Source organism: Siphateles boraxobius, unplaced genomic scaffold (genome assembly GCF_051911475.1).
Source record: "Siphateles boraxobius isolate OS27281-9 unplaced genomic scaffold, OSU_SipBor_1 89, whole genome shotgun sequence".
NCBI classification, from domain to species: Eukaryota; Metazoa; Chordata; class Actinopteri; order Cypriniformes; family Leuciscidae; genus Siphateles; species Siphateles boraxobius.
In genome coordinates this window covers 1,802,960-1,830,925 of record NW_027509218.1, presented here as the reverse complement: position 1 = coordinate 1,830,925, position 27,966 = coordinate 1,802,960, and the positions used below count along the sequence as shown (strand labels likewise).

Sequence of the window (27,966 nt, the reverse complement as noted above, 5' to 3'; positions counted from 1 at the left end):
TCAGATTCACACACACACATCCATACCTTCTTCTTTTTGGTGAGTTTCTTGGAGGCATCGGCCTTCATAGCCTGTGTGACTTGTGGCTCTATCCTGCGACCAAAGGGAGAGGGCAGAGTTTCTTCCAGGTGCATCTTCTTCACTTTAGGTTTGCCCACCTTCCCTTTCACCAGCTTCGTGGCCTTCCCAGAGTTCACACTCTCCCTCTCCTGCCCCTCTATACGCTGAAAGAAAGACAAAACTCTCAAGTACTTTATTACACATCATCATGATTCAACCCAATCCTTAAGCTACCATCTATAAATGAGACTCACGTCCAGCTCCTCAATGAAGACGGCCAGATCTTCCCTCCACAGATCTTCTGAATTTTTCTTCTGGAGTTCATTCAGCTCTGCTTTCTATACAACAAATTAAAGAGCACACAGATTTAACAGCGAAGGTTTCAACCTGCAGCTGTTATTAGTCAAATGAATAGTTCACCCTACACCCGATTTTCAGTGAATAACAACATTTGGTCTTTTCCTCACACAAAGCTATTACATGACTTTAGAAGACCGGGAACAGAAGTGGTCAAATATACCAATAAACCAGAAAAAATTTACAAATTTGGCAACCGGTATAAATATTGGATTATCGTTTCTATCTTTGTTATGCTCAAGTGATGTTCCTGTTGCGTCATCACAAAAGTTTGTCCTTATATTGTTTATCCTTATAACAAAATAAATAATGACAGAATTTACATTTTTGGGTCACTCCTTTGAAAAGAAGGTTCCAACATTGCTTCACACATGATATAACATTACAGTAACGAAGTTCAGTCATATTAATTAAGTGTATAAAAACTGATATGAATCATTGAATTTAACACGGTTACAGATGACTGTAAGAGTGATACCTTCAGGTCTTTCTGCTTGAGGAGTTCCTCAACCTTCTCCTTGGTCAGACACCACAGAGGCATGTTCAGAATGTAGTTAAAATTTGGCCCAGAGGAGGAGCCAGAGTCCACTGAGATGTCACTGTCATTACCATCACCATCCTCATCCTCCAAAGACTGACAGCATCGTAATCCGACCAAACATATAGAAACAGTGAGTAAAAAGGTAAACTAAATAAAACAGTCTTGTTAAAACACTAGAACAGGGGTTGGTGATCGCTGGCATGTGAGCAAAAGAGGTGTATGTATTTAATGTAGATGAAGTACCTTGCAGCTGCATAAAGATCTATATTTTGAGGTAATAATTTTTCATAGTAACACAGCTTGTTTAAATAAATTAGGAGCTATACTATTAAAGGATGAGAATCAAACTGTTCAAGTCAATGAAAGTGTGTAGCTCTGACAAGCCAAAAGCCAACCAGTGTGCATCACGAGCCGCTGAAAGCACGACACAGATCATGATGATATGTATCACACGAGTATATATATATACACACACACTCTATATACTACAGGTATATGAGTCCTATTAAACATTCCACACACATCACAGGGACACTAGCTGCATTCACATGGACCCTAATAATCCGATTGTAATTAGACTTTCTAATTGTAGCACAATCAGAATAAAAAAGTCACATGTAACCACGTCCATCGGAATGAATTGGCCAAATCCGATTAAAATTTTATTCGGATTGTAAGGGGTGTTTTAAAATTTTTCTAATCAGATTGAGATGACATGTAAACACTTGAATAGGACTGGGACTGTATGGATTTTTTTCTAACCGCGGTTGAAAACCAAGAATATTCTCAGATACATTCGCATTGAATGTGAAATTCCTAAGAGGAGTTTACATTCAGCACACATTTGAAAATACATAATTTTCAGGAGAATACATTATGTTCACACTGGAAATTAAAGATAAACACCTTTTCCAACATGTCTTAATTACAAAAATTGTATTACATATTTATGTTTACATAATATAATGTTATTTTCTTATTTAATCTATGTTGATTATATGAAAAGTGCAGCATGAGTAAGATATGACCATAAGATGGCACAGACATGACTTTGACTTTATTAAGTTTTGTTTTGTAAAAAGCCTTTCTTTAAATTGAATTTCGTTTTGAATAAATAATATCTCAATTGTAATCACTGTTTCATCAACCAATTGCCTAGAATTAATAAATAAGAAGCAAATAAAGCAGACATGTAATCAGGACGTGGAGGCGCCTGTGCGATCTCTTGCATTGCACGTGAAATGGAACTCGACTCATAAATGAACGGAAACTCAGCGACTACTTGCCTCAGAGACATGAGAAATAAATAGAAAGCTTGAAATGTCTACTTTTAAACAAAATTCAAAACGAAATTATAAAATTGTACAGTAGCCTAGTCAGGTAAGGTCCGGTTTGCCGATGTGCGTTTTATTAAGGCTATTTATTTATTTTTATCCCCGTGCGACGATTGGTCACGAAAATTGGTCAAAAAACGTTGGTGCGGATGGATGGCGCTCCCCAACTCACGAAAGGTCGGATTTGCTCCATCTTTTGATGATAAGTTTTGTTTAGAAAATCCATGTAATCCTTGAATCCATGTAAGACACAATGTCATTAGACATAATCTATGTCATTAGAATCAATGAATCCATGTCATTAGACACAACATGCACAAATGTGCAGGCCGAAGTTTTTTTTTGCGGTGATGAGGGTGACAAGCTCAGACCCGCGGTAGGCGTCATGTGACCGCGGTATTGTGGTAACCGTCCCAGCCCTACACTCGAACAGATTGAAACGCGAACCTGGAAAGCATGTGCAATGATTTAGAAATTCCGTAATGATGTATGACATGTGGAACAAGCTGTTGTTGTTGTCGTCGTGTCATTCTAAAATTCTCCTTCCACTCATCGTCTTTGAAGTGGAGCAGGACAAGGTCCCACCGGTCCTTGTTTTGGACTGTCCTCCACAGATGCAAGGGAAGGGGCGTTTCAACATAAGCAGCACATAAGAAAGGTTCATGTGATTGTCGTCTCCTAATTTGGACCCTCAATATTATGTCTGCTCTTTAAAAAAAAGAAAATAAGCAATATAGGAGAATGGTTAGTACACGCAAACAGCGGTAAACTAAATTCATGCAGTGAGCGCATGTCAAAAAAATCAATTTCGATTTGAAGCTTGTGACACATTTTTATTTAGCATTCATGTAAACACTATGTTCGGATTCATTGAAACAAAAGGTGTCTATGTAAACGTAACTAGTGATGTGCAAACTCCATTAACGCATGTGAGGTTCAGTAGAGTCACATTGCTGGTCACCAGCATAAGAATTATATATACCAGCATAATACCAGCTCTAACCAGCTTGGACCAACATAGAATTCATACAATTTTAAGCTGGACTTTTCAGCAGGGAGGGCTTAGACTACAGGAGTTTTAGGCCGATTTAACCCAACAATCTGAGAAAAAATCTTCTTGTCCAGGACCTTGGTCCGTTTTTACATTACATTTATGCATTTGTAGACGCTTTTATCCAAAGCGACTTACATTGCATTGAAGGTACACATTTTACATTTTGTCAGTTCTTGCTTTCCCTGGGAATCAAACCCATGAAATTGGCGTTGCTAGCGCCAACGCTCTACTGTTTGAGCTACAGGAAAGCCTAGTTACGATGTTTGGCCCAGATAATCTGGTAATGTGAGGCGTTTACAAATCAAACCTCCTTATCTGCTCGCAGACACATCAGCGCCACCCCGATAATATGAAATATGTTTGATATTTAGCATTTTAAATCAGGATTATTATGACTATGATTACGCAGTACTTTCACAATAGCCAATGAGAGACAAATGTCAACAAGAAAACGGAGGTGAATAAGTTAAGTGACGTGTAGTGAAGAGAAGTTTTGAAACGGCAACAACGAAACTGTTCTACGGGTCTGTGAGAAAGCGGAGACAGAGCAACGGCTTGTGGAACTGCGGCAACCCGACTGCCTTAGACATATTCGAATATGTACCACAACTGTACAAACAAAGAGAAGAGCTGAGGAGAATTCGCCTCAGTTTTGAACATACCGGGTGAGTGTAGAACGCTGCTAGCTAACATGCTGATGATGTTGCCAAGCAACGGTAAACATTTTAGTCCTTAGTAAAAAAAAAATTTCTTTTTTCTTTTAATTAAACTTTTTTTTAACAAATTAACCTTTTCTTAAGGATAAAAACAATCTATCTTATTACAGCTGTAAAAACTATATGGGGAGCCCTTAATTAAATATTACTGTAATATTAAACAACAGAGCCTAAAAGATTAAATTCAGTTGCTATTTATTTTTAGAAATAATAATCAACATTCAAATAAAATAAAAAAACATGTACTTTAAATTGCACATAAGGCAGGTTTTGCATTAACTTCTAAAAGTCAACCAATCAGATGACGACTTCAAAACTCCTAATGTGTTTCCAGAAAAGTGTGCCATATGCATCAGACGTTCAGCCAACGTCAACGCCAACCACAGTGGGTGTGACGTCTGAGGCTAAGACTTTGCGACTGCATGCACCGTACATGTACCGTTATACCCCAAGTGTGCATGTTTGACATTTGAGACAAGAAAATCTGTAAAGATTCTCGTTATGTACGTGATGCAACCAGATTTTATAATCGGTTAGGATTTAAAAATCCCTGTAGTCCATGGTGTTTGCAATGAGATTTTTTTTAAAAGTAATTAATAATAAAAATAAATATTAAAGTTAAAGTAATATTCCATATGTCTAAAATTGTGGGTTTGGTCTTAAAATGTATGGGTCAGGCTCTGGCTTTATTTTAATGCATGTCCTCTATGTTTAATGCTGTCCTCTAACAGATGCATATAAACACATTACTGTATCTATCATCTATGTTTCCTCACATACCTTCTCCTGGGCTTTATTCCAGGCAGCCACGGGGTCGGATTCAAATCCTTTTTGCACCAGCATTCGGACCAAATCTCTTTTTGACTTGTTCTCTGGTAAAAAATAATACAAACTATTAAAATACAATGTAGGGTTGGGCGGTATTACGGTAATATCGTATACCGCGGGGTCTTAAAATAGCAACGGTATCAGTTTCAATACCGTCATTACCGGCACTTATATATAATATATAATATATTTTATTCAATGCCTAAAAATGCTTATGTAGTTGTCATCAAGTGACAGTGTGGAGGAGAAAGAGAGAGAGAGAGAGAGAAGGGAGAGGCGGTAAATACTGACGAGGCAATTTGTAAATGTTGCAATAAAAAAGGTGACCGCGAGAGATGGAAACGCCTCTAACCTAATGTCGCATCTCCGAAACAACCACCCACTCACTGCTGCGAGGATGCATTTTGCCCCGAGTTCATTTAATAAGCGCATTAGTTTATATTTGTTAAAATATTATAATGTTATTTTTTTAACTTGATAATGAAAACTGAACAGCACGAGTAAGATTGGATGCATCGGGAGTCAGTCATTGACCACTTAATTAAGTTTCATTTTGTAAAAGGCCTTTCTTTAAAGTGAATTTCGTTTTGTATAAATTGTATCTTAATTTTAATAATTTTTTATCAACAAATAATAAATAAGAATCAAATATAGCAGACAACATAATCATGACATGATCGTGCGCTGGCGCGCCGCGGTCACTTGCATTGAAATCTCATCAAAAAATTAACCGAAACTCAGTGTATGTCTCACAGACATGACAGATAGGCCTATAACTAAATAAAGCTTGAAATTTCATTAAACGAAACAATTCAAAACGAAAAGAAATAGGCCACCCGCTGATATTTAATCCATGATGTGCATTTCTCTCAATGCGCGTTCATACGGAAATGGCGATCATCAAATTAAACGAAACTATTCAAAACGAAAAGAAATAGGCTAGCCTACTCTCTGATATGTAATCCATGATGTGCATTTCTCTCTATCGTTCACTATGGAGATGGCGATTTTTCAATTTCTTTAAACGAAACAATTCAAAAGGAAAAGAAATGTAGGCAGCATACTCTCTGATTAATCCATGATGTGCATTTCTCTCTATAGGCGCGTTCATACGGAGATATCAATCGTCAATTTCTTTAAACGAAACAATTCAAAACGAAAAGAAAAAGGCTAGCCTATACCTTCTGATTATGTAATCCATGATTTCCATTTCTCTCTATATATGCGAGTTCACTAGGAGATGGCGATCGTCAACTTAATCTTTGCAGCCCTGACAGAAAAGTTGTATTAATAAAAATCAATGGACGCGTGTCACCGGATTTACAAATGCACTTCTTGCTTGTTGCTTGTTAATTTAATTTAAATTAATTAATAAAATGAATACAATTGTCATAATTAAAATAATTAAATATTATTAATTGTCCCATTTTTGCTCATTTATAAATAGTATTTATATCTACCACCCCCTCAGCACCTGGGTTAAAAAATTATTTGGCGCCACCATATTATAATGGCCCACGTATTAAAAATAGTCGAGTCTAAATAGGGCTACGGCTCATATTACATTTAATGCCGTCAGGGGGGATCAGACACAACGTGCACGGGTTGGCCTTGATTTTTTTTTTTGCCCGATCTGGTATTAAGTTTCTGAACGGTGTAGGCAAAAGCCAACAGTTTGGTGAAGCTGTCTGAGCCTTATGTCACAATTTTTAATTAGTCACGGTAATACCGTATACCCCGGTAAAATAGGGAGGAGGTTTGACGGTACCAAAATTTGGATACTGCCCAAGCCTAATACACTGAAAGCACATGACATTCATTTTTTATTGTTTAAAATTTAAATTTAAAGAGCGCTTCATTAATTTGTCCTCTGCAGTAAAACTTACCACTTACACTGAAGTGAAAATTCAAACTTACCAACCCAAAAGACAGGAAAAATACATATATTTCAGAAGAGAATGCAGGCCAAAAATGATCTTAAAATCTGACAGACATTTCGATAAATATCTCACCGATTGATAGTTTTCCCTCAATCTTCTCAAGCACAAATCGTGCCTGGTTGGAGAGTTTGGCTGATTCAGCGCCCAGACTGCCCACCAGCCAGTCCTTCCTCAGTTTATAATAGTGCAAGCGCAGCTCAAAGAATTCCTTCAGGATATCCTGCACAGACTCATAGCGCTTCATACAGCCCATGTGATCAAACAGCACCTACAGACCACAGAGAAAGAAGCATGAGGCAAAAAACTAATCATATGGTATCATCTATCAGTTATCCGTTTCACAATAGACCATGGTAAATGTCTAGGCGGTTAGTATCGTTTCACATTTTAATTATCCTTAAAACAGTGTTAGATTACTTCGGTTTGATAAACTCTCAGAAAATAGTGTCAAGTTTAGCTAAACTGTAAAAAAAAAGAAGAAAAAAAAGAAGTACAATCAACTTGGATGTTTAAGTCATTTGAACTTAAAAAATAGTTTAATCTTGTACAACATAAAAAAGTTGAAAATTGTTTAACTTATATTTTTACATTGCTTTAACTCAACAAAATATGTTGTCAAAACTTAGTGATCATATAATTTTTTCAGTAATAATTACAGTGTAAAATCCATGATACCACGTATCTGAACAAGATATATCCAAGACCTCCAACCAAAAAAATAGACCCACAACATTAAAGATCCCTTGGTATATTTAACTGTGGACATGGGGTACTTTTCCTCCCTGTTTGCAACAAACCCATCTGGTAGGTTTGCTGCCAAAAAGCTCTTTTTATAGTTTCATCTGACCATAGAATTCAAGTTATGTCTGACAACTGAATATGCTGGAGTTTGTTTTTGGACGAGCGGGGATGATATTTCTTGAAACCCTCCCAAACAACATGTGGTGATTTAGGGGTTATTTTTATTTTTTTAGGCTTTCTGACCCCAAGACTCGACTAATCTCTGTAATTCTCCTTCTGTGATCCTTGGAGAGTCTTTGGCCACTTAAACTTTCCTCCTTGCCATGCATTAAGACAATATTGAAGGAATACAACTTTGTCAAATGTTTAATTTAACTTCTAATACTATCATATATAAACTGAGAAAGTTCTGTAAATTGAATTTAGCATTCAGCTGTGGAGCACGAAAGTCCTGTCTTATTCTGTGTCTCTATATACAGCTGTCAGACGGGTTTTCTTTCTATTGTAAGTTAAATGAAACATGTTAGTGAAACTCTTGGAGACTCTCGCGAGCTTTTGTCTTAGCAAGAGAGAGTCCTGTCATTCCTGTTCTGGAGTCTCAGGGTTTGAATAGGTTTTTTCCCTCTCTCTTTTAATACAGGTTCCTAAACCTGTATATGAGTTTCCACCATCACAATGTAATCCCTCCCTCTTATAATGTATATATATTACAATGTTTGACTCAAGAAGTCAGACGATGTTGGAATGACTGCAGCTACCAACAAGCAATAAAAGAACTTCTGCTTGGAAAACTTCCTCCGTCTCCTGGTCTGAGCTTCTAACTTTTCTACAAGGAAAAAGTTCACTACAGATGGTGCCGTGAGCCGGATAGAATTAACTTCACCTGAATCCAGATTGGAATTCAAGCTCAAAGATCTGACTGCATTCCAGAGAGAATCTTACCTGAATCCAGAACTGAAATCTCCACTCAACAAAGACTGAGTTCCAGAACTGAAATCTCCACTCAACAAAGACTGAGTTCCAGAACTGAAATCTCCACTCAACAAAGACTGAGTTCCAGAACTGAATCCTGAAACTTCAAAGCTCAACAAAGAACAAACTTTTTTTGACTGAGTTCCAGACGGAATCCTTTCCGTATAAACAACGATTTGGTGAGTTTCACTCTATTCAAAGAACCACTGAAGACCAGTACAATCCTCTGCGCCGTCAGAGAACAGTTATCAGACAGCTGCAGTGTCTGGCTAACAAAGTTACCCTTTAAAAGTTTATTTTAAAGATGAAAGTATAGCCTCTACGTTGCTAGAGAAGGTATCCTCTAAAGTTAGGGAAGGTTAACATTACGTGTTAATATTGGTGAACCTCTGTTCAAACAGGGATGTGTTTATCCTCTAAAAGTTAGGAAGGTGAAAGATCCTTTACATTTCCTTTTAGAGGAGATTAGCGTAGCGTGCTAATATTTTGTGTGTTACCCTTTGCTCTGGGCAAGGAAGGTTAACTGTGTTATCGAGTGTAGCCTCTTTTGAGCAGAGAAGATTTAGTGTTTTTGTTTATTTTATCCTCTAAAAGTTAAGAAGGTGAAAGATCCTTTGCATTTTTCTTTTAGGGAAGATTAGCGTAACATGCTAATAGTTTGTGATGTGTTGGTAACAAGGAAGTTTAACAATAGTTGATTTGTGTTAACAAGTGTACCCTCTGTTGATCAGAGAAGTTTTAGTGTTTTTGATTGTGTGATAAAGAAACATCACAAAATGGTTAGAAAAAATGCTCGGCTGGTTCCAACAACGGAAAAAGGTGGTCTTGCTACTCCTTTGTCGTCAGATAGCGAATTTAAAACACTGTTAGGAGAACAGATGGATCTAATAGTCACTGAAAAAGTTAGACAAGAACTAACACAGAAATATGAGATTCATCCAGATAAGATTTGGTCTGTAGAAGAGTGTAAAAAGGTTCTAGGAGCAAGTGTTCGCAAGAATAATGTGGAAGCAATTATCTGTTGTCACAGAGAATTTGGTTTAGCAGTAGCTACACAACAGTCTCAGCATAACTCAGAACTAGAAAAAGAGAACAAAGAGCTTCGTGCTAGAATTTCTTCTTTGACTAAGAAATTGAACCGCAACAAACCTATAGAAAAAAATGATGTAGAAGAAGTTAGTCAGCCGGATAACATTTACCCTGACTTACGAGCGTTCTTTGAAACAGATGCGGCTCTCCGCCCAGTAACTGATGTGCCTGCAAATTCAGTAAATGTGTGTGGTGCTAGAAAGAGATCGCAGGGAATTGAGGGAACTGAAAGTGTTCCTCCCAACTCTTCTGTTGTCCAAATCCAAACTGTTGCAAAAGCACTTGGACCTAAAGACATAGAGCGACTGTCCCAGAGCCTACCTTCAGCACGTAAACAGTTTTCTGAATTTAGAAGAACATTAATCAGCAAAATGCGTCTATATGACATGTCGTTAACAGAGGTCACACAGTTAATGTCACAAATTTTAACTGAAACTGAATTCAACAGTTTTGAATCTGCCGTGACTTCTGAACTACAACATGCCAGTAGAAGTGATATGAGAGAAGGTGTTTTGAAAATCCTAAAGAATATCTTAGGGCCCAAAATAGATTGGTCTAGAATTACTAGCTGTGTACAAAAGAAAGATGAAAATGTGTGCGAATATACTGAGAGGTTTTGTCAGTCAGCTGTAACGTACAGTGGAATAGTGGATGACTCTGAAAGTGTGCTTGATGACAAAGGACCACTGATTCGTAAGAGCTTTGCCATTCCTAGATATAGCTTGATCTAACAGAACTCTCAGAAGTAACTTAGACAGTTTGGCAGCATGGGAAAGAGATGCTGATGTTAAAGCCAAAGTGAGAGTAGCTACATTTACCACAACGCCACCAGTAAACAGGTGGTCTAAAAAAGAAGGCAAATGCCACTACTGTGGAAAATTAGGACATTGGGAGAAAGAGTGTAGGAAGAAGTTGCAAGATACAAAAAGAAATGCTATGCATAATTCTGCTCCTTCTCAGCCTGCATACAACCCTGAAATAGTTCCGCAAGTGTCCACTGAAACTTTAGGACAGCTAGTTCAGGCTCTTCTAAGAGCACAAAAAGACCAGAAAAAAACTAATTGTTGGGGCTGTGAGTAGCTACCTTTCACCTGTAATCCATCATAATGACAAAAGAATTTTTGTGAAAGGTAGCATACAAGAGAAAGAAATAGATTTTTTGCTTGATACAGGTGCAGAGATTACAATAATTCTTACAAAATTGGCTAAAAGTTTAGACATACCGTACAAGAAAACCAAACTTTCTTTAACTGGTGTAGTAGGTGAAGATTCTGTTTTGTATGAAACCCCGCCCATAGAGGAACAATTTGGCCCTAAAACTCTGACTACAAAACTGCTATGTGCTCCATTAAACACAGGTGCAATTTTAGGCATGGATCTCCTGAGACAGGCACATCTAACTTTAGACATGTCCTCAGAATCTGCTAGCATTCAAATTTCCTCAGCACAAGTTTCTACCAATAATGTAATCCCTCCAGAGTATGCTTTCTTACAGAATCATCCAATTTGGGCTAAAGACAAGGATGATTGTGGTTTGTTGACAGGTGTAGAACCAATAAAATTGACGGGGACTCCACCTCCGGTCACCAAACAATATCCGATCAATAAGGAAGCTATACAGGGGATCAAACCTATTGTAGAAAAGTTGCTGACGCAAGGAGTGCTAGTTAAAACCAACAGTCCCTGTAACTCACCCATTTGGCCCATCAAGAAATCCAATGGGACATGGAGACTTACAATAGACTATAGAGTAGCCAATAAAAATATTGATAAAATCACCCCTCTAGTGGCAGATCCTTCCACAATTTGTAATGGCATACCATTAGAGAGTAAGATTTTTTCAGTAATTGATGTCTAATGGATTCTTTTCTGTACCGTTGCACTCTGACAGCCAGTCATGGTTAGCTTTCACAGTTGACTATGAGCAATACCAGTGGACACGTTTGCCACAGGGATTTCAAAACTCCCCAACCATATACCATCAGGCTGTCAGACGTGATTTGTGTGACCCAGAATGTCCGGTAAAACAGTCCACTATGATCCAATATGTCGATGATATTTTGATTGCCTCAACAGATCACAAGGTACATCAAACTGAATTGGCATCATTGTTGGACTATTTGCATAAGAAAGGACACAAATGCAGCTTTCACAAAGCTCAAATTGCTAAAAAGCAAGTCACATTTCTGGGTCAAACAATTGTTGCAGGAAACAGATCCATTACACAGGATCGAGCGGCGTCAGTCAAAGCCATACCCCCGCCTACTACCATTAAAACACTCCGATCATTTTTAGGAACAGCAGGTTACTGTAGACCTTGGATGAAGACTATGCCTCAATTGCACAGCCGCTCTATGACTTGTTGAAAGGCCATGGTAAAGATTCTGATACTGTTTGTGTGGAAGAATGTCACCTCAAAGCGTTCAATGATTTGAAGAGAGCACTATGTCAAGCACCAGCATTAGGAATTGCCCAAACTGATAGACCATTTGTACTTTATGTCCATGAACATTTAAGCTTCATGACTGCATGTCTAATGCAAGATCATGGGGGCAGTTTACGCCCAATTCATTACTATTCTGGTAAACTTGACATAGTAGCTCAAGGTATGGGCCCATGCCTCAGAGCAGTACAGGCAGTGCATCTAGCGCTTCAGGCTTCATCAGGAATGGTGTTAGGACAGTCTGTAAACGTAAGATGTCCGCACGCAGTGTCCGCATTAATGAATCAAGCAAAAGTCACTTCTGTCACTTCCTCTCGCTGGGGAAATTGGTTAGCAACTCTCACAGCCCCGAATATTGTCTTACAGCGTGCACCTGTCACGAATCCGTCCTCATGCATGATGTCTGCAATGACTGAGAATTTGTTAGAGGATGTAGGAGAAATGACTCACGATTGTGTTACGCTTACATATACACCTACGAGTGTAGTAAAAGAAACTGCCATAGAGAATTCAGAATTTGAGTTGTTTGCTGACGGGTCAGCTCAAGTAATTGAAGGTAACAGACGAGCAGGTTATGCAGTAACGTCCACCATGGAAGTGTTAGCTTCAGGACGTCTTCCAGATCATTTTTCAGCTCAAGCTGCAGAACTAGTAGCCCTAACAAGAGCATGCACGCTAGCTTCAGGATCAGTTGCTAATATCTACACAGATTCCAGATATGCTTTTGGGGTAATTCATGATTTTGGTGTCATTTGGCAAACCAGACAGTTTCTAACTTCTCCTGGATCCCCCATTAAGCATGCTGAATTAGTGAAAGATCTAATGTTTTCCATGAAACTTCCAAAGAAATTAGCAGTGATAAAAGTGAAAGCACATCTCACAACTAATACTACGGAAGCTAAAGGTAATGCTCTTGCTGATATAGCAGCTAAACTGGCTTGTTTCTATGCAACTGTACAAGTGTGTTCAGGTAGTGCAGCACAGAAGACAAGGGTTATGCCTCCTGAATCAATAATTGATCTGTACAAAGACGTTCCTCTGTATGAAGCATGGACATGGTTAGACAAAGGAGCCACAGTGGATTCATCTGATTGCTGGACCAAAGGGGGAAAGTATGTTGCTCCCGAATCACTGTTGCCATATTTGGCTCAACAAATACACAATTTGGGTCACTGTGGTCCAGCAACGATGAATCACAGGTTCTCAAATCAGTGGTGGAATCCAAAATTCAAAAATGTAGCCACAGAAACAGCCAAGAGGTGTGTTACATGTCAGAAGAATAATGATATATCAGCAGCCACTACACCAGCAGCACATACCCCAGCTCCAACAGGACCATTTCGTCACCTGCAAGTTGATTACATATCATTGCCTCGTTGTAAGGGAAAAACTGATGTTTTGGTAGTAATAGATAAGTTCTCAAGATGGGTAGAAGCTTGTCCAACAGGGCGTGCTACAGCTGCACATACAGCTAAATGTCTTGTCACTGATTTCATTCCCAGATGGGGATTACCAGATTGCATTGACTCAGATCAAGGTACACACTTCACAGGACAGATAGTCAAGGAAGTGTCTAGAATGTTGCAGATTAAGTGGAACCTTCACTGCCCATACAGGCCACAAGCATCAGGACAGGTTGAACGATCGAACAGAACAATCAAAACCAGACTAAGCAAAATGCATCAGGAAGGGGTACCATGGGTCGAAGCACTGCCAGCAGTACTGTGTAGTATGAGAGCATAACCTAACAGAACAGTAGGACTGAGCCCTCATGAGATTATTACTGGACGCCCCATGCAGACGCCAGGTGTGATTGATCTTAGAAATGCTGATGTACACATTTGCCTCAGATGCCCTGATTGCTTACTGTGAAAACCTAACAAAGGCGGTACAGAGTGCCAGAGGGAGAGTTGAGTCATGTTGGCAGACTCCACCAGAAGGTGGACACACAATCATCCCAGGTCAATGGGTCATGATAAAGTCATTCAGAAATAAGCCATTAGAACCAAAGTGGCATGGGCCACATCAAGTGATGTTGATTACAGCCGCTGCAGTATTGTGTCAGGGAAGGAAAACCTGGACTCATTGTACACACTGTAAGGTTGTTCCCCCACCAACAGGGATAGGATAGGACACGAACCAGTGAGGAGCCGAGGGAAGAACAGATTGCAACAGGCGTCGGGGGCCAACCCTTCGGTGAAGATTCCCTCATAGGCCCTATCCTAGTCCATCCTTACCTCAATGTTCCTTAGGTGTCAAAGGTTTAAGAAATAGGGAAAGATGGAACAACAATAGCAGACTCAGAAAAAGTTCACAAACCTAGTGTTTGAACAAATACTGCTCTACTGTCTTTTGTTTTTCTTTCTTGCTCTGTGCAGATACCATTGATGACTGTCTGGGACCCATATGCACCAACCTCCTCACCTGCGTATGAAGCCACAACCTCCAGAAAACAACTAGACTCACTGCCGAACCAACTATCACGAAAGAAAAAAAAATACATGGTGTCATGCAAGCCCTTGATCAAGTCAGAAGCTTATCAAATTCTGTACAGAAATTGGCCAATGATACGGCTTTGGCCCTTGGTAACATCACGGACACTCTCGCTTCGCACAAGATAATGATCTTACAGAACAGAGTGCCCTTGGATTACATTCTAGCAACTCAAGGAGGAGCCTGCACCATCATCGGACCTGAGCGCTGAACCGGGTTAATGGATCCAACAGAGAACTTGAACAAAATCCAACAAGACATTCTTGATCTTTCAGCAAAATTACACCAGATGAGTCTTCATGGTTTGGAAACTTGATTGGTAAACCCTGGCTGTGGATAAAGGACATAGCAATAATGTTGTTGTTTGTTCTACTGGCGTACTATCTATGCGTCCACAGTATCAAGTGTTTTATTCAACATATGAATCACGCCTCTCACGAGAAAATCACAGTTCCTACCAGAAAAGACTATTATCCGTAAGAACTTCACAAACCCTGATTGCATGTTTGTTTTCTGTGTCAGCATGCAATTACAGAAAAGCAAACACAGAGCGCATTATGTGCCTGTAACTATCACAAGTTGCAAGAATGAATTTTTAATTGTTTAAATTTGTATATAGTGTGGGAGTTATTTAGAACTCCCAAAGGGGGAATTGAAGGAATACAACTTTGTCAAATGTTTAATTTAACTTCTAATACTATCATATATAAACTGAGAAAGTTCTGTAAATTGAATTTAGCATTCAGCTGTGGAGCACGAAAGTCCTGTCTTATTCTGTGTCTCTATATACAGCTGTCAGACGGGTTTTCTTTCTATTGTAAGTTAAATGAAACATGTTAGTGAAACTCTTGGAGACTCTCGCGAGCTTTTGTCTTAGCAAGAGAGAGTCCTGTCATACCTGTTCTGGAGTCTCAGGGTTTGAATAGGTTTTTTCCCTCTCTCTTTGAATACAGGTTCCTAAACCTGTATATGAGTTTTCACCATCACAATGTAATCCCTCCCTCTTATAATGTATATATATTACAATGTTTGACTCAAGAAGTCAGATGATGTTGGAATGACTGCAGCTACCGACAAGCAATAAAAGAACTTCTGCTTGGAAAACTTCCTCCGTCTCCTGGTCTGAGCTTCTAACTTTTCTACAAGGAAAAAGTTCACTACAATATAGACACACGTCCTCTTCCAGGCAGATTTGTAACAATCTTTAGTTGATTGGAAATCGTCTCAGGTTACTACTGTAACCATAGTTCCCTGAGAAAGGGAACGAGACGATGCGTCACTTGACGCTTTGGGAACGCCCCCAGCGTGCATGCGTCTGAGCATCAATGTCAACTAGTCCAATGGAAAGAATGAGCGTCACGGGCGGGTGACGTCATGACCAGGAAGGGATAAAGGCTCACCCGGTGAAACGCGGCATTAGCTTCAAAAAGTCGAAGCAAGCCGATCACAGGGAAGCAGGAAGTATGGCAGGGTGACGCATCGTCTCGTTCCCTTTCTCAGGGAACTATGGTTACAGTAGTAACCTGAGACGTTCCCTTTCGAGGGAACTCGCGATGCGTCACTTGACGCTTTGGGAACGAGAATACCCAAAACGCCAGAATTCCAAGTACCTGAGTGTCAGTCTGTTGGAACTAAGCACTAAGCACCTGAGAACCTGGGGCAGCATCCAGGTCCAAACTGTAAAACCTGACGAATGTGAGCGGTGAGGACCAGCCTGCCGCATCACAAACGTCTTGGAGGGAAACCCCAAATAACAAGGCTTTAGAGGCCGCCATACCCCTCGTTGAGTGAGCTCTGACCACCAAGGGACACGGATGGTCAGAGTACTTGTATGCAAGTGAAATAGCCTCGACTATCCACTTGCTAACCGTCTGTTTAGAAGCAGGAAGACCCTTCTTAGGTGATCCAAAGCAAATAAATAACTGGTCGGACTTCCTCATAGAAGATGTCCGATGAACATAAGTATCCAGTGCTCGCACTGGACACAAGAGGTTCAGCCTTTCCTGGTCCGCAGATGTAAAAGGAGGAGGACAGAAAGCCTGCAGCACGATAGGCCTCGGAATCAAGGTCGGCACCTTAGGGACGTATCCCTGTTTTTGATATAAGAATGCCTTGACCATCCCCGGTGCAAACTCAAGGCAAGTGGGGGAAACCGAAAGGGCCTGAAGGTCTCCAACTCTCTTAAGGGACGAAATAGCTAGCAGAAAGATAGTCTTAAGGGTAAGAAATTTCTCTGAAACCGAATCTAAGGGCTCGAATGGAGCCCTAGACAGGCCTTCTAGTACTAATGCCAAATCCCAAGCTGGCACCCTAGTGCGAGTTGCAGGCCTCAGCCTCAATGTGCCACGAAGGAAACGTGTAATCAGGGGGTCTCGACCCAACGATGTACCCCCAACCAGGGCGTGGTAAGCCGCAATGGCCGCCACGTAAACCTTAAGTGTGGAAGGACATAAACCTGACGTAAAGCGCTCCTGCAAGAACTCGAGTACTGTGTTCACAGAACAGTTAACCGGATCCCACTGATGTCGGTGACACCATACAGAAAAAACTTTCCATTTCAGCGCATATAGTTTCCTAGTAGCTGGAGCTCTGGAGCTTAGGATGGTCTCAGCAGCCTCAGCTGAGAGACCACTCTCTATGAGTTGGGCCCCCTCAGAGGCCAAACCCACAGGTTCCAAATCTCTGGTCGAGGGTGAAATATTGTGCCCCCGGCCTGAGACAGAAGGTCTCTCCTGATCGGGATCTCCAAGGGAGGACCGTCTAAGAGATGGATCAGGTCCGCAAACCAGATCCGACTCGGCCAGCGTGGTGCTACAAGCAGTAGGCTTATTCCGTACTGGCGGACTCGTTCCAGAACTCCTGGGAGCAGAGCAACAGGGGGAAATGCGTACAGACGTAGCCTCGGCCACGTCTGCACCATAGCATCCAGCCCCAGGGGGGCTGGGTGAGTAAGGGAGAACCAAAGTGGACAGTGCGTCGTGTGCTGAGACGCAAACAGATCCACCTCTGCTTGGCCGTAAAACTCCCAAATTTTCTCCACCGCCTCGGGGTGGAGTCTCCAGTCCCCTGGCCTCAGCTCCTGCCTCGACAGGATGTCTGCCCCCACATTCTGGTCCCCAGGAATATACACTGCCCTCAGGGAGAGTACCTTCCCCAGAGACCACAGGAGGATCTGGTGCGCCAGTTTGCAGAGCGGACGCGACCGCAGACCCCCCTGACGGTTCAGATAAGAGACCACTGATGTGTTGTCTGTTCGTACAAGCACATGATGGCCCCTCAGGTCTAGGAGAAACTGTCTCAACGCATTGAAGACAGCCATCATCTCCAGGCAATTGATGTGCCACGAAAGATGATGACTTTTCCACCGACCCTGAACCGAGCGGCCTTCCATTACCGCTCCCCAGCCGGTGAGGGAAGCATCTGTCGAGATCGTAACACGATGGCAAAGAGCTCCCAATACCGGACCCTGGGTTAAGAACCAATGTTTCCTCCATATAATTAAGGCACGAAGGCACCGCCGCGTGACCTTGATCATACGAAGTGGGTTTCCCCTCGGGGAGAACCCTCTGGTCCTTAGCCACCACTGTAAAGGTCTCATGTACAGCAGGCCAAAAGGAATCACGTTGGACGCTGCCGCCAAGAGACCCAACAGTCTCTCGAACTGTTTCACAGTGCGTGACTGGCCTAGCTTTAGCTCTTTGGTGGCTGTCAGGATAGCAGCTACACGAACGGGCGATAGAGTGGCCCGCATCGTCACTGAATCCCATACCACACCAAGGAAAGTGGTTCTCTGTACTGGAGAAAGAACACTCTTCTTGGCGTTGAGCCTCAACCCCAACATCTGCATATGAGCGAGAACGACACCTCGGTGCCGAACCGCCGACTGCTCTGATTCCGCCAGAATCAGCCAGTCGTCGATGTAGTTCAGAATACGTATGCCCTGAAGCCTGAGAGGGGCTAGAGCTGCATCCACGCATTTCGTGAACGTGCGGGGTGATAAAGCTAGACCGAAAGGAAGAACCCGATATTGGTATTCTTTGCCCCCGAAAGAAAACCTTAGGAACTTCCTGTGCTGAGGGAGGATGGAGATATGGAAGTAGGCGTCCTTCAGATCTATCGTGACAAACCAGTCCTCGGATCTGATTTGAGTCGCGATCTGTTTGAGTGTCAGCATCTTGAACTTGAGTTTCTGTACTGAACGATTCAACAGACGAAGATCTAAAATGGGACGCAACCCCCCATCCTTATTTGGAACAATGAAATAACGGCTGTAAAAACCCGACTCTCTGTCGGGTGAGTACACCTGTTCTATAGCTTCCTTTGCTAACAGGGCCTTTACCTCTTGCTCCATTACCAGAGCCTGCTCGGGATGCACCACTGTGGGCAGCACCCCGTTGTAACGAGGAGGACGAGAACCAAACTGGATTCTGTATCCTTTCTCTACAATCTGCAGGACCCAATGAGAAATATTCGGCAGAAGCTTCCACGCTGCCAGAAAATTTACTAAGGGAACCAGCCTCTCGAGGCTGGTCTCTGGTGTTATCGAGACAGCCAATTCCGGAGCCTGAAACATAATGGCAGGAACTACCTGAACTGGCCGCTCTAAGGCCCCCCTCAGAGGGCGCGAAACCGATGCTGTGCCGCAGCATAGCATCAGCGACTCGCTGGAGACCGCTGCGCCCTGAAGCACCGAGGGTGGCAGGGTTGGCAGAACGGTCTCGTGAGGACCCCGAAATGGAACGGGCACCGTAAAATGAGGTGTACACCGCTCCACTTCGGTCGGGGCTGTCCTCACAGGCCTGATGCATGAACATCAGGACCTTTTTTTTTTAACCGAAGTCTTCTTCGCCTGAAGTACGGTCCTCAGATCCGGCTTCGACTTAGAAGACTTCGGTTGAGAGGGTTGCGTCTGTCTCCAGTCTCTACGTGGAGGTGCACGAGATGCAACACTCTCTTTCTGATGCACACGATATGATGAGCTCGACGGCTGGGGCTGCTCACGCCCAGCAGCCCCAGGGGGCTGGACCCGGCGAGGGATAAACTTTTTAAAAACGTCCGCTTGTTTTTTTGACTCCTGAAATCTCTCGACGACCGCATGGACTGCGTCGCCGAAGAGACCAGAAGGATCAAGCGGAGCATCTAATAAAAAAGCTTGATCTTTTTCTTTAATTTCAGACAGGTTTAACCATAAATGTCTCTCAGCAGCTACCAAGGCTGCCATAGACCGCCCAATTGCTCTGGCGGTCTCCTTAGTAGCCCTGAGAGAAAGATCGGTAGCCCGACGAAGTTCACGAATATCGTCATGACTGACTCCCTCACTACTATCCAGATCCCCCAGCAGGTCAGCTTGATAAGCCTGGAGCACTGCCATAGTATGCAGACATGCTCCAGCTTGACCTGCTGCCGTATAAGCTTTGCCCACTAACACCGAAGTGGCTTTAAGCGGTCTAGTGGGCAAAGCCGAGGCTTTCAGAGACGATGCGGGACCAGGGGAAAGATAACTGGCTAAATTCTCTTCCGCCTGGGGCATCGCCTCATAACCATACTCTTTCAGCCCTCTTATTCTCGAATAAGTGTTAACATGAGGGCTGAAAAGACGTGATGAGTATGGTTTATTCCACGATTTAGAAATCTCATTGTGCAAATCGGGAAAAAATGGAAGCCCTCGTGGTGGAGATAATGTGGTGGAAGATAAAAAGCGCTCATCTAATTTGCTTTTAGGACGAGCGCCCTTATTCTCAGATGGCCATTCAATATTTAATTTCTCTACAGCCCGCGACATAACATCCACCAGCTCATCATATGCTGGGGAAATAAATTGTGAATCCCTTTCCCCCATGTGTGTGCTTACACTCTCCACACTCATCACATCAACCTCCTCGGAGGAAGAGCAACAAAGTAATGGAGGGCTCTCTCCCCGGGCGAAAGAAACCGCAGAGCGTGCTTCCGACACCGGGGAGAGAGCACTGGATCTCTCGGGTAAGGAAGGAGAAAGAGCCCTCGGACCCGTCTCCAACCCCTCCGAAAGATCCTTTTGCGATCCCCAGGAATGCATTCTCCGCGCCGCCTCAGCAGACGCGGGTCCTGATCCCTGTGGATCGCGAGCCTGCCCACTCACTTTATCAAAGAGTGACAGGCGAGAGCGGAGAATGCGAAGCGGTAACATCTCACAATGCTGGCACTCAGCCCCCTCGAAGGCTGAGACCGCATGCTCCACTCCCAAACAAACGACACAAAGCTCGTGTGTGTCCCCACCCGTTAAATAACGCGGGCAGGGAGAAACACACTGTTTGTACACTTGCTTAGTTTCCATCCTTTTCCGCAACAGACAACAGTAAATAGACAGAGACAAAATGACACAGATCGCTTGCTGAGACACAGAAGCTAATGCCGCGTTTCACCGGGTGAGCCTTTATCCCTTCCTGGTCATGACGTCACCCGCCCGTGACGCTCATTCTTTCCATTGGACTAGTTGACATTGATGCTCAGACGGATGCACGCTGGGGGCGTTCCCAAAGCGTCAAGTGACGCATCGCGAGTTCCCTCGAAAGGGAATCTTAATTATTGCCCTGATGGTAGAAATGGGAATTCTTACAGCCACATTCTATTTTGTGAAGCTCAACAATCTTTTGCTGCACATCAGAACTATATTCTTTGGTTTTACCCATTGTGATGGATAAAAAATAGTAAAAAAAAAAAAAAAAAAAAACAGATTTTGGCCTTTGTGTTTCCTCATATTTAAACTCCTGTGAAACAAGAAGTCATAGCTAGATAATTGCATGTTCCTAGTCACCCTGGTGTGCTAAAACAAGGTAAATATTAATGGGAATATACAGTCAAACCAAAAATTATTCCGACACCAGATATAATTTTTTATATTTTTTTACTAGTGGGTACAGGACACTATAGTTCATTTATGGATAGCAAAATAAAGTAAACTGTGACATATCATACCAAAAAAATTATTCATACAGTGGACTAACAGTAAAATTTATAAAAAATATGGGACCAAAAATTATTCAGACACTTTGACCTGACCATGTTTTACTTTTTTCTTTAATTGCTAATGCGACCTTTTTACACCACAGACTACACAAAATTAAGCGATGCTTGGTAATTGGTTGACCTAAATTGGTATTATCTAATTATGTCCTTAAATTTAAAGTTCTTGTCATATTGTATTACCATTTTCTAAACTATAACGAATAAACTGTGATAATGTGAGAAATGTTGAAGGTGTCTGAATAAATTTTGGTTTGACTGTACTTCAGAGACATTTTACTCATTAAAAATTCTGGGGATGTCATTAATTGATGCCAACGCGTTTTGGAGAAAAACATTTATTTCATATTTTGATTTTTCCCCCACTTTCAATTGTCTTACTTCAATGAAAGGTTAGATTTTTTTTAATATGTATATATATATATATTTTTTTTTTTAACAGGTAACAGGGGTATCAGACCCTTGAGTACAGAAATTGTTACTGCAATAATGCAAGACTGCACATCAAGTATGTACAGCAGGACCATACACAGCCATCAAACAAAGCACCGAAACCTGTGTACCAGCGTAGAGAATGTTTCTGACTTAATTAATCAAGGTGTGAAACTGTTCAGGAGGGAAGGTCTTTACCATGGAGTTGCAGGTGAGGGACGACTGCAATTTGAAGACTTTGTGAAGGCCGGCTGCCTCTGCCTGTGCCAGCTTTTCCTCTGTCATGCGCACCACGAACTTCACTGTGGTGTCAGTGTGGTATTCCTTATAGTCGTTGATCAGAGGAGGAGTTTTATCTGTCCCTTGGAGCATGGGCTCAAGAACCGACTCCTTATACGCCTGAGAGAGAGAAAAAAAACATGTAATTTTTGGCATCACTAGCACACGGTATTCCAATAAATAGATCTAATGTCATAAAATCGAGACTTCTACCAGGGACCTTACCTGAGTCCAGGTGCGAACAGGAAGTTCAATAATCTCAATGGTATTTTTGTCCAGGACGGACACTTCTCCACTGACCAAATATTGGTTCTGTCCCAGCTCATGAATGATACCTTTAAAGTTCTTGTAGCTGGGCAGCTAAGAAAAGCATAAAGAGAGGCACAGAATGAGTAGTCTTAACTTAATCTAGTCTTGAGTTTGATGATTCCTCCATCTGTCAGAAGATATGGTATATGGCAGTGATATTCAAATGGCGGACCTTAATTCTATCCGGACCGGAGGACATAATTGCGCCATTTACTGTTTCTATAGTTTAAAGTGAGCAGCGTGTCAAAACATCGGAGTGGTACACACCACAAGCGATCAGGGTTGTTTACGATAATGATCTTTCAGCGTAACATCCTCTAATATTTAAATGTAGAGCCAAACGCACTTCATTCAAGCCCTTGTAACGGATTAGCTCAAAGTTTGGAAATATTAATAATAACTAATTATGAATATTTGGGTCAGTTAATTGGATTAACTTGATGTAGCTAAATTAATATTACAATCAATTAATCAGTTCGTCCAACAAACTCTTTTGATTATTTATTTATTCTAAGAAAAGGGTATCTTTTATGGCCACAGAAAAATAATTCTTTCTTAGCATGTACAGCGCTTAGAGCAAGTAACAAGATTAAGATCGTAAAATAAGTTTTATTAACAAAATCACAAACACATAACAAACATACAAACAAATACACATAAATGGGTAGATGGTAAATGACAGAATGAACCCGGAAATTAAATGAAGCTACAGAAAATATTCATTGAACATGAAAAGAACCATCAGCTTATTATTTAAACATTGTTTTTTTACAGAGGTTACATTGACCGCTGGTTCTATTATAAAATAGTACTACACTACACAAGACAGTCAATTATCACAAACAAAGTCCTGAGATGCATGTTCAGTAATAGATTCCGCTCCATCCGCGTTGCTTTCTCCCGATAAAGACATAAAGCCCAGCATTAAGAGCTGCAGATGACGCGGTTATTTTAACAACAGCAGAAACACGGTGAGAAGAAAAAAAGATACTTTTGCAAAAATGCTGCAGAAAACGAGAATTCAGCAAATACAAAAATTTGTATCTGTCATACAGATGACTCCGACCGTTTAACTAAACCGGGTTTGTGACAGCTAAGTTAATGTGTGGCACCTTTAGACGTTTTCTCCCCGATATTTAGCATGATTAATTGAAAAATCATTTAGAGACGGAAAGAGAAGACAAAAAAATCTGAAATTACTAGTTAACTTTATTTTGTGCTCATGATGAGCAAAAAAAAAAAAAAGAGCCTAATAAAAACATCTGATCTAACCTTTTATATTCATGTCCAGTTGGGAGAAATATTAAATTTTTTGGGGTATCTCATCTTTGATGACTATTTTGAGTGTTTAGGATTTTTTTCTTTTACAGAGTTCTACAGCTGCCCCTATGGAAACGTATAACTGTTCCAAAAAAGTATTGTCCGGACCTTCGCTGGGAAGGAAATATAGAGACCGGACCTCTTGGAACTTTAATTGAATACCCCTGGTATATGGTGTTATATGACTGTATAAGCAGTAGTGGCAGCTGTTAATCACTGTAGCTAGATAAGGTCTCAAGACACAAACATGCTACAAAATTGAAAACACTGGTCCCTTCACTTTTTTTTTTCTTTGGTTATACATTGGACATGGACAGAATGGCACTTGCAGTTCACCTCTGCAAATTAGGCCAAATTCCTTTACTAATTAAGTGTACAATATTAAGAAGCATAACAAATAGTTTCTGTACGACTAAAATAGCTAAAAGCGGAAGCCTTACACACAAGTCACATATGGCCACTCCCGCTCTTAAGTTAAAATTATAGTGGATACTGTGAGGAAAGTTTCAGCGAAAATCATTATATGAAAATTTGATGCTGTCACATTTCCATTAAATCAGTAAAAGAGCGAGGATAAGGTGTTACCATGGGTAGAGGGTCCTGGTGGTTGAGCATACGGCTGATGTTGTTGACAATCTCTCGCGGGTCATAGTTGGGGATCTTGCATGCCCAGCCAGTCCCGATACCCTCAGCTCCGTTTACCAGTACCAAGGGAATTATGGGTATGTACCACTCTGGCTCCACCTTCTGGTTGTCATCATACAAAAACTTCAGCAGGCTGGAGTCCACAGCAGGAAACAGCAGCTTGGCCAATGGACTGTGTGAAAAGAGAAAAACTGATTTTGGTGTGTGTATTTGAAGACAGAGTTATTAACCAAAATATGTCAAACTATATGCTAGCAGGATGAATTAATGTAATGAAACATTGCAAAGGGCTGCCAAAACTAATCGATCAAATAAAATTGATAATAATCGATAATGATCATTTGACTGATTTGATTATTAATTAATTGCATAAGTACCCTGTACCCCATTTAAATATTGTTGTTCAATAAATATTATTTTCTATAAATAATATGCCGTATTTGGTATTGAGAAAGTAACGTGATATGGAAGTTGTTTTAGCCCTGTCATGTGAAGGACAAAGACGAACATATCGCTTTCCTCAGCGGATATCCAAACTGATTTTTTGGTTATAATATTATGAACATCGACCTGAAGAATGAATGCTATATCAAATGCAGGTAATACACTCATTTAGTCAATCTCTCTCTCATAATATTCTACTCTACATAATACAACAAATACGACCTCATTACTGGTTCTTGTATTCTAGAATTAGAAAAGGAGGCGAAGACACTCCATTGTTGTTTCTTATTTATTTACTCCCTTGTGCCGTAGAACTGTTGTATAAATGCAATATCACACTCGTAGGCTCGTGGTATGGCTGTATATCAGCATGCTGTGATTACCTACGGCCGAATTCCAGCCGTACTGATACCCGTGTGATATTGCTCACATATTCACTATATTTGTTTTCATAGCCTTCAAATAGCACATTGTTTGGAGTACAATCCATTTTTAATAATGGATTTAGAGTACAAATTTTTATTACTGTTTTTTTTCATCTGATTAATCAAATAAATAATTGACAGAAAAATCAATTATCAAAATAAACGTTAGTTGCATCTAGGGCTGCACGATTTGGGGAAAATGTCATATTGCGATTATTGAGGTTAATATTGCGATTGCGATAGCGATATAATAAACAAATGGTTTCATGAGTCAACTTGCTTGGTTCTAAAGCAAAATGTACACACAGATTGGTGATAATTCTGAAATGTGTATTTCTCAACTCAAACTAGCAACAACAACTAAATGATTAATAACACCTATAATGATCAATAAGCTATTGATGTCTGGATAAAAATGAAGCCCCTCCCCATTTTAAACATTAATTATAGCCGTCCAACATTACAGTGATTCTGTTACAATTGAAAGCTATACATTTTTTAAAACATTTTTTAGGCTTCAAAAAATATAACAGCTTTTAATTTCAGTGAACTTCAAACAATCCTGATATAAACCCATAATAAATGTCATATTTACCTGTGCCCTTCCTGTCTAACAGGTAGGACATCTACAGAAATTAAATAAAGTTATCAAACAGGTGCTGCATAAATTATAAATTATATATATAGACTAATCCTTATTAAAGCTACAAAAGCTCTTTAGTCAAGAGCATTGAGTAATTTTCTCTATTTCCTTTGTTCTTTGATTAACTTTACTGACAGATAATTAGTGGCTACTGTTTACTGTCCCTTTAAGACCAGCTGCTGCTGACAGGGACACGCATCTCACACGCGCCTCATTCTCTCACAGCTCTTTACGTCCATCATAAGAATGCTCTTATGTTACGAAGATACTCGACAAAACGACATTTTGGCATAATTGTGTGTGTTATTGTTCTTTCAAGCGCGAAAGAGAACTGTATTCTGGTGTGCTGTCTTGTGCGCACGCATGATACTGTCGCGCGTCTTTTTTGCGTCACAGTCAGGACATTCACAGGCAGCGTGCTCTCTTTTGTCTTGTCGCGCATGAATGGTTCAAAAGCATTCGCACAAATAAGAGCGGGATCATATAACACTAGCCAAAGGATGACAAAAATAACAGATACTGCGTTAATTGCGTTAATAGCCCCAATTTGTTTATTTCATATAAAATCGCAGCATTTTGCGTCATATAATCACATTGGCTTGACATCGCGATTGCGACTGCGATACGATTAATCGTGCAGCACTAGTTGCAGCCTTAAAAAGCATCATCATGAAGATCTCAACATTTCTAAAATCTAATCATTATTAGAAATGCTCCATTATACATGGTCTGAGCACTCACTTCACAAATTACTATATCAAAATAAATAAAAAATCTTACCTAAGCATAGTGAAGATGTAACGAGGACTGGCAGCATCTTTACCGCCATTGATACGGGTACCAAACTGGCCAAGAGGCTGAAGGATGTTGACATTGTTGCTGCCCACAAAGTTCTGGGCCAAATTCACGATAGTCATCATCAGGGCTTGCTGCATAAAAGACAGCATTTCTTGTAAAAAAAATAAATCTTTAATTCGTTCAATTTCATATTTATTCCAATAAATAAGTGTACACTTGATACCTGGTCATTTTCAACATTATAATATCTTGATTTTTTTTTTTTTTTTAATAAGCAATTCAAGTTTTAAAATACATATTCCAAGGCTAATGCATATGAATCACATTTTAATCAATGCATCAAGAAAACCAGTAAATCATTGCACTGATAATGACCCAGAACAAATTAAAGAAGAAAGGAAAATAAATGTTTGCTACTAACTTCACCGTGATGGTATGCAGACATCTCAGCCACGGATCCGGCCAGTTGGGCCACCTTAACCTCCCTTTTATCATTCCTCTTCAAACAGGTGAACAACACCTTCCTCTGACCTGGCTTCAGTCCTGTATACAACAGATGAAAGTCACATCTACATTATTACTTCGGTCAAACATAATCAGAACTGCAATTATTCCACACACAAAAAAAACAACAACATTTATTTACTCAGCTAAGAAGAGAAATCCAGAGTTTAACATGTTACAAAACGTAAATCAAGATACACACCATCAACAAGCGATGGAATAGAACGCTCATTGTCAGAATTGGAGAAGAGGATGAGTTCTTTATTGATGAAGTCATTGTAGGACAGGTGTCGTGTTGTTGTGCCGTACAAGTATTGCTGTGAAAAGAAAAAGATGTGCACAATGAAAGATCAGAAATGTATTAATTTTTTAACAGTAGTGAGTTTTAAACAGCTTGAAAAAGTCTTGACATTTTTAAGTTTGTATTGGCCTTATGTAGTTAGTAGGGATGGGGATGTGTAATGCGTAAAAATGTGTAATATCAGAGGTAAGTACTAGCGAACCATATTTACTCCGTTACATGTACTTTTTTGGGGAAAATTTGTACTTTTATATTTAAATGTGGGTTGTTGTTTTTTTAACTTGAGTACATTTAAA

The 27,966-nt window shown here is 40.6% G+C and overlaps 1 protein-coding gene across 2 annotated transcripts in view; it reads right to left on the bottom strand.

The window, feature by feature from the left end:
* top2b (DNA topoisomerase II beta) overlaps positions 1–27,966 on the bottom strand; it is a 74,645-nt gene that overhangs the window by 11,873 nt on the left and 34,806 nt on the right. For both annotated transcript variants that reach the window (XM_077222535.1, XM_077222536.1), the window contains exons 18-28: positions 27,572–27,686; positions 27,287–27,408; positions 26,848–26,996; positions 24,496–24,727; positions 22,507–22,641; positions 22,201–22,401; positions 6,903–7,098; positions 4,843–4,934; positions 896–1,051; positions 315–398; positions 27–224 (exon numbers count right to left, since the gene is read on the bottom strand). In XM_077222535.1, the coding sequence (XP_077078650.1) occupies positions 27–224; positions 315–398; positions 896–1,051; positions 4,843–4,934; positions 6,903–7,098; positions 22,201–22,401; positions 22,507–22,641; positions 24,496–24,727; positions 26,848–26,996; positions 27,287–27,408; positions 27,572–27,686 (1,680 nt within the window). The remainder of the gene's footprint in view (positions 1–26; positions 225–314; positions 399–895; positions 1,052–4,842; positions 4,935–6,902; positions 7,099–22,200; positions 22,402–22,506; positions 22,642–24,495; positions 24,728–26,847; positions 26,997–27,286; positions 27,409–27,571; positions 27,687–27,966) is intronic.